The sequence below is a fragment of the Littorina saxatilis genome, linkage group LG2, assembly GCF_037325665.1.
Source record: "Littorina saxatilis isolate snail1 linkage group LG2, US_GU_Lsax_2.0, whole genome shotgun sequence".
NCBI lineage: Eukaryota > Metazoa > Mollusca > Gastropoda > Littorinimorpha > Littorinidae > Littorina > Littorina saxatilis.
Genome location: NC_090246.1, coordinates 475,001 through 482,500, shown reverse-complemented (window position 1 = coordinate 482,500; position 7,500 = coordinate 475,001). Strand labels below are relative to the sequence as shown.

General features: G+C 43.6%; 1 protein-coding gene and 1 long non-coding RNA gene across 5 annotated transcripts in view; both read right to left on the bottom strand.

The window, feature by feature from the left end:
- Positions 1 to 7,500, bottom strand: part of LOC138957423 (uncharacterized) — a 268,397-nt gene that overhangs the window by 224,919 nt on the left and 35,978 nt on the right. The window lies entirely within an intron of this gene.
- LOC138957355 (CAP-Gly domain-containing linker protein 1-like) overlaps positions 1 to 7,500 on the bottom strand; it is a 40,313-nt gene that overhangs the window by 1,272 nt on the left and 31,541 nt on the right. For 3 of the 4 annotated variants that reach the window (XM_070328481.1, XM_070328488.1, XM_070328495.1), the window contains 6 exons: positions 7,405 to 7,500; positions 5,690 to 5,885; positions 5,199 to 5,348; positions 4,291 to 4,587; positions 3,848 to 3,989; positions 1 to 3,048 (listed from right to left, as the gene is read on the bottom strand). The exon at positions 1 to 3,048 is cut by the window's left edge and continues 1,272 nt beyond it; the exon at positions 7,405 to 7,500 is cut by the window's right edge and continues 72 nt beyond it. In XM_070328481.1, the coding sequence (XP_070184582.1) occupies positions 2,630 to 3,048; positions 3,848 to 3,989; positions 4,291 to 4,587; positions 5,199 to 5,348; positions 5,690 to 5,885; positions 7,405 to 7,500 (1,300 nt within the window). In that variant the 3' untranslated portion in view covers positions 1 to 2,629. The remainder of the gene's footprint in view (positions 3,049 to 3,847; positions 3,990 to 4,290; positions 4,588 to 5,198; positions 5,349 to 5,689; positions 5,886 to 7,404) is intronic. The other variant, XR_011453009.1, reaches the window with a different exon arrangement.

Genomic DNA, 7,500 nt, shown 5'->3' with positions numbered 1-7,500 from the left:
CTCACTCACTCACTCACTCACTCACTCACTCACTCACTTCAAGCAAATGCTCATCACATACTCACTGACATAGGCCTACGTACCTAGAACATTATTTTATAGAACTAAAGTGCACATAACGTTGTCATTTTTAATTTGTGCACAACGTCCCACCAATACTGACTCTCAAATTCAAGTGTTATTCATTTAAACACGCAACATTTGAAATTATGTTGTCAAAGTCCACCATTAAGTGTATACATACCAGTCTTCTTTTTGACAACACATGTATACATAATTATACCTCCCATAAGTCAACACATGTATACATAATTATACCTCCCATAAGTCAACACATGTATACATAATTATACCTCCCATAAGTCAACACATGTATACATAATTATACCTCCCATAAGTCAACACATGTATACATAATTATACCTCCCATAAGTCAACACATGTATACATAATTATACCTCCCATAAGTCAACACATGTATACATAATTATACCTCCCATAAGTCAACACATGTATACATAATTATACCTCCCATAAGTCAACACATGTATACATAATTATACCTCCCATAAGTCAACACATGTATACATAATTATACCTCCCATAAGTCAACACATGTATACATAATTATACCTCCCATAAGTCAACACATGTATACATAATTATACCTCCCATAAGTCAACACATGTATACATAATTATACCTCCCATAAGTCAACACATGTATACATAATTATACCTCCCATAAGTCAACACATGTATACATAATTATACCTCCCATAAGTCAACACATGTATACATAATTATACCTCCCATAAGTCAACACATGTATACATAATTATACCTCCCATAAGTCAACACATGTATACATAATTATACCTCCCATAAGTCAACACATGTATACATAATTATACCTCCCATAAGTCAACACATGTATACATAATTATACCTCCCATAAGTCAACACACACGAACAAACCAAGTACCGAAATTGCGGGCTCAGATCATGGAATCGAATTCGACATTGCGGGCTCAGATCATGGAACCCAATTCGACATTGCGGGCTCAGATCATGGAATCGAATTCGAAATCGCAGGCTATCTACTAGTCAGGAGGCACAGATGTGATCATTGCATTCAACCCAACAGACTGATATAAATCTGGGCAGCTCGTGTTCTCTAGTTTTGCTGGTTTGGACCCGAGTTGATGATGATGATGATGATGATGATGATGATGATGATGATGATGATGGTGATGGAACTTTATTTTACAAGGGTAGAGGTTTAAGGATACGCCTTTTTTAAAAACTTTTTTTACAATTGTTGAGACAGTGTGAGATCTGAAAACACATGTTGTTCCTCAGTCTCGGGTGTTGTCATGTTGTCCAAATAGTCTGTGCTTGTGTTTGACACACAGATACGCACGCTCAAGATAATGTGATTCTGCAAACGGGCATGCGGGTACACCTTCGTACATTGTACCACTCATTTTGGGCGTACACCCAGTATTTCGAGTTACTGTCGCGAATCAGATGGTACACGCATGACTTTACGTAACTGCTGCGGATCTGATAGTACACTCAGGATGTCATTTTGCTGGCGCCAATCTGATTGTTCGACAAAACACGGCCTAGAAACCAAGGCAATCAAGCTTTTACTTTGCTGGTTCAAATCTGATCATATCTCTCAACCAGTCTGCAGTATCGATCAGTTTGTAGAAAGTTACTTTACATTAACGTACACAGTCTCCCAGTCACAAGGCAATCAAGATTTGACTTTGCTGGCGTGAATCTGATCATATCTCTCGATCAGTCTGTGATAAGGCATCGATCAGTTTGAAGAAGGTTAGTTACAGTAACGTACACAGTCTCACAGTCACAAGGCAATCAAGATTCGACTTTTCTGGCGTGAATCTGATCATATCTCTCAATCAGTCTGTGATAAGGCATCGATCAGTTTGAAGAAGGTTAGTTACAGTAACGTACACAGTCTCAGAGTCACAAGGCAATCAAGATTCGACTTTTCTGGCGCGAATCTGATCATATCTCTCAATCAGTCTGTGATAAGGCATCGATCAGTTTGAAGAAGGTTAGTTACAGTAACGTACACAGTCTCAGAGTCACAAGGCAATCAAGATTCGACTTTTCTGGCGCGAATCTGATCATATCTCTCAATCAGTCTGTGATAAGGCATCGATCAGTTTGATGAAGGTTAGTTACAGTAACGTACACAGTCTTACAGTCACAAGGCAATCAAGATTTGACTTTTCTGGCGTGAATCTGATCATATCTCTCAATCAGTCTGTAGTATCGATCAGTCTGTAGAAGGTTAGTTACAGTAACGTACACATTCTCGACATCCGATTGTTTCACGAAACAAGGCCATCTAGAAGTCAAGGTACTCACGAGTTCCCTTTGCTGGCGCGAATCTGATCATAGCTCTCAATCAGTCTGTAGTATCGAATCAGTCCGAAGAAGGTTAGTTACAGTAACGTACATATTCTGAACATCTGGCCTAGAAGTCAAGACGATCAAGATCATATCTCTCAATCAGTCTGTGGACGGTATGTAACAGTCACGTACAGTCTCGACATCTGAACGGTTCACGAAACAAGGCCTAGAAGCCGAGACAATCAAGATTTTGCTTTGCTGGCGCGAATCTGATCATATCTCTCAATCAGTCTGTAGAACGGCACCAGCTCGGGCCTCACAGGGGGTGGGGCCTCTTCCTGAAGCTCGAAAGGATCGACGACCTTGGCGGGCGACTTGAAACCCTCGTCAATGACCTTGATGATGTCGGACCGCTTGATCTTGCGAAGGGTCCGCCGGAGGTCTTCCACGTTGGCGCGAGTGTGGTAGCGCTTCCATCGCTCCAGGGCTTGTCGCGCTGTCCATGACACGGACGCACGTGACCCCAGCTCTGTCAGCTCCATGACGTCATGCTCGATGGTCTCCTCGCCTCGTTGTGGGTAGAAGGGCAGGTTGAGGTACAGCTGCACCCAGTCCCTCTCGATCTTGGTGCTGATCAACTTGCAGATGCGGGCCATTGGACCTAGTCAGTGTGAAAAACAAAGTTATTAGTTTGGTTAAAATTACAGCATTCCAGCTTACATAATGACGAGAATTAGAGTGGTTTTAATGATTTAAATAAAGCCAGCATTCAGATTTCAATGGGCCTTCTGACCCTACACTTCCCGCTATTCCTTCTACTCAGAATCGCGTCTGACGAAAATTCGAACACCCTCAAGTTCTTGCGATATGCCCGCAGTACAAAGTTTTTCTCCCCAAACGGCATCGGTATAGGTCATCTTCTCAGTGTTACTTTCTCGGTCTATGTATAAATGACCTTGACCTTTGTCTGTTTCGCTCTTGGTCCTGACGGTCTTGGCACCAAAGGGCACGCTGTGGTCTGTCTATATATATAAATGACCTTGACCTACCTTTGGCCGTTTCGCCTTTGGTCTTGACGGTCTTAGTACTGATCGAGGGCACACATTCTGTATATAAGTGACCTTGACCCACCTTTGGCCTTGACGGTCTTGGTACCGAAGGGCACACAAAAGTCTTCCTATATATAAACGACCTTGACCTACCTTTGGCCGTTTCGCCCTTGGTCTTGACGGTCTTGGTATCGAAGGGCACACAGAAGTCTGTCTATATATAAACGACCTTGACCTACCTTTGGTCGTTTCGCCCTTGGTCTTGATGGTCTTGGTACCGAAGGGCTCAAAGAAGTCTGTCTATATATACACGACCTTGACCTACCTTTGGCCGTTTCGCCCTTGGTCTTGACGGTCTTGGTACCGAAGGGCTCACAGAAGTCTGTCTATATATACACGACCTTGACCTACCTTTGGCCGTTTCGCCCTTGGTCTTGACGGTCTTGGTACCGAAGGGCACGCTGTAGTAGAGTTTTTCCGTGGCGTCGTTGGCTGTCTTACACAGCAGGATCTTCCGTGCGAGCTGGGCCGCCTCCTCCGTCTCCACAAACTCCTGGGAATTAAAGAGACATAAACCGTCGTTGACATTTTCTTGGACAACTATAGGGGATTCGTTTTGTGGGTATCACAAGTAAAACTTTTTTCTTTTTCTTCTTAATATGGTTAAATAAGTTGTCTCCGAGAATACACAGCTGTCCTCGTGGTTCACTAGATAAATAGATACATGTAATTATTCCAAGCATAACGATCGTCAGTGGGCGAGGAAAGCTTATATATATCTGACTCACTGATATTTAAGCAAAATCCTGATTGCTCACCGAAGACATACATTCAAACAAAACATCTCTCTCTACCTGTTCTTTCAGATCCCGGTCCTCTTCCGCCTGTTTTAGTTCCCTCTTGGTGGCAATCAGGTCACGCTCAGCCTTCTCCAGTTGTCCCAGCTTGTTGTCGACCTGTCCCAGTTTGAGACGAACCTGGGCCAGGGACCTGAGAACCATGGGTAGTCGCTCTTTGAGACTCTTCAGCTCGGAAGTCAAGGTTTCGTAGGTCTCCACCGAGGCCTCGCCATGTTCTGAAACTGCCGGTCTCTTTTTGATGTTCTCACGTCGTCTTTCTTTGAACTCCATTTCTAACTCCATGTCGTTCAGCTGTGGAGAAAAAAGATGAACAAGGTTAGGATCTTTCGGTTTGGGCGAAACTCGCACGAAGGCAGAACTGTTTCAAGGTGAGTTGAAGGCACTCCTGTGCATTTTCCATGAACACACACAAAAAGCAAAGTGAGACAACGACTCTAGAGCGATCTCTCAAAGATTACATAGAATGTATTTTTATTGATGGGCATCGAGATAATTATAGCTTTTTTGTGTGTTTTCTCCACGACCTCGTTCGTTGGAGTGGTGCTCTTCAGTGTTTTCATCCCCTCCTTCTCTTTCTCATTATTTTCTTCCTTATTGATTTTGTTTCTTTCTTTTTAATTTCTTCTGACTAAGTCTTCTTCAATATTTTAATTTACTCACTTCTGTCAAGAAAAATCAGTAAATTCAGGCCAGATTGCTTCCCCTTCAAACTCAGCAAAACACACAGTTTTTGTTTTGCTTTTATTTTATTTGTTTCCTGTTCTCTTGTTTGTTTGATTGTTTGTTTGTTTGTTTGTTTGTTTGTTTGTTTGTTGGATTGTTGGTTGGTTGGTTTGTTTGTCTGTCTGTTTGTTTGTTTGTTTGTTTGTGTGTCTGTTTGTTTGTTTGTTTGTTTGACTCACCGCGTTGACCAAGGAGACCTCATCGATACGCAGACTCTGTTCCTTCTCCTTCATGGCGTGCAACTCGTGGGTCAGCTTGGCGTGATCCTGCTCCAGTTTGCTCTGGGTGTAGGTCAGAGTGTGGCATTTCTGTTTCATCTCTCGCAACACCTGAAAACACAGCAATTGTGATGAGATTTAAACAAACAAACAAACAAATAAACAAACAAACAGACAAACAGACAGACAGACAAACAAACAAAACAACAGACAGACGAAAATCTCCTCGAACCCGAAAGAATAACAAACATTACTAAAATCTTCACTGACAAGTATAATTTTATTAGTAGAAATATTCTCTTCGGATTGCCTTAAAGCCAAACATCCGTTTGCAGGAGACCAAGCCTTGTTATAGATAAAGTCCACAGAGCTAGATTTAGCGTTGCCAGCACGAAAAACTAGAGCTACATCTGTCGCGCGACAATGTTGGCCTTAATGTCTACGCCACTGACCTTCATCTTCTCTTCCTTGAGTTTCTCGAGCTCCGTCAGGTCGTTCTTGACGTAGGCCGCGTAGTTCTCGTCCGTGCTCAGCCACTGCGTCATGACGGACAGCGCGCTGCGGATGTGCGTGCAGGCGTCGGCAAACATCACCAGGAACAGCAGCTTGTGGATGTCACTGCGCGAGCAGAACGCCTTCACTGGGGAGCTGCAACGTCAGTGCAATTTAAGAGGCGCTTTAAACGTTGGTCGAGCACTCGCAAACACTTTGAAAGAGACTTCACAGCAGCAAACAGTTCCAGATGCCACCAAGAAGTGAAATGTACACAACAGTAGGGGGGATGATCAGAACAGTATCCGAGAACATTAATTTGTTGGGCTCGGTGTCTACGCAGCGAATGCCAGAAACCCACGCTATCATACTTAATCACGTGACGGTTTTTGCGCCTTTTACATTATGAATATTCATGGAATGCTGTTTCAATCTTTCCGTGCGAATGTTCAATGACGTCATATGACAGTGTGTGTGTGTGTGTGTGTGTGTGTGTGTGTGTGTGTGTGTGTGTGTGTGTGTGTGTGTGTGTGTGTGTGTGTGTGTGTGTGTGTGTGTGTGTGTGTGTGTGTGTGTGTGTGTGTAGGGGGGAAGTGTTGAGAAAACGAAAGCAAAACAAATGATAACGATGGCAGACCAAATACACGAACTCCGGAAATAAATGTCGGGTTTGTATGGGTTGCAAAAGAGTGAACACTCTTGCTTTTAGTGAGGCAAGCTTTCTACACGAGCTCCTTGTTCACGTGTTTCAGACACACCCCTCGCTAGTGACTGGCCTATAATGTCACGTGGGAAAGTTTAAATCAATAAAAGCAAGAGCATTCACTCTTTCAAAATCCCATCCAAACGTCAACCCGACAGAGTTGAAGGGCCCAAAGGGTCTAAAATCGTGATCGTGATTGGCGTTTTTTGACCTTTCTGTGACCGTAATTGCCGAAATTTCCATTTCTGTGATCGTGATGGGACTTTGCCCGTGATCCGTGATGACAAAAAAATCAAGTCTCGTGATCGTGATCGTCATTTGTTTTTGTGATCGTGATGGGCATTATTGCAAAGCATTTTATTTTCAACGTACATTTTTCACAGCTGTATCACTCTATGATCCTCTATTCGTCAAGGTGTTTGTGATCGTGAAAACAAAAATCAAGGTAACTGTGATCGTGAAAGCTAAAATTTCCCTTCCCGTGATCGTGATGATACCCCCCCCACTTTGGGGCCCTCAGAGTTATTTCCGAACGTCGTCTATTGCTCTGAGGTAGCCAGTACTACACCGAATAAAGCCATATAGTGAGAAAAAAAACAAAAACATTATGCAACAGCAAGTTCACACACGAGTGACTGTTATAGTTCACCTGCAGGGCCGGACCCAGGGGAGGGTTCCAAGGGTTCCGGAACCCCACCCCTGGAAAAAGCATGTACCTTGCTTTGACTTTTACTAGTTTTAGCACCAAAACAATGCTGCTCTTAACCCTCAAAACAAGGCCCAGAATGCACCAGATTGCACAGATTTTAACATGTTTTTAAAAAAATTTCCGGGGGAGCATGCCCCCGGACCCCCCTAGTTCGCGCGCCTGCAAAGCAGGCGCGCGCTTGTGGCTTCGTCACTTCGCTGATTTGCTCCCCCAAAAAAGGAGGAACCCCCCCCCCCTTACAACTCATTTGGTCCGGCCCTGACCTGAGCATGCTGGCGGTGATGCCAGAGGTTCTAAACTTCTTGTAGAGGTTCCTGGCACTCTGGATGCTGAGTTCTGCTTTCTCTTTCCACACGGCA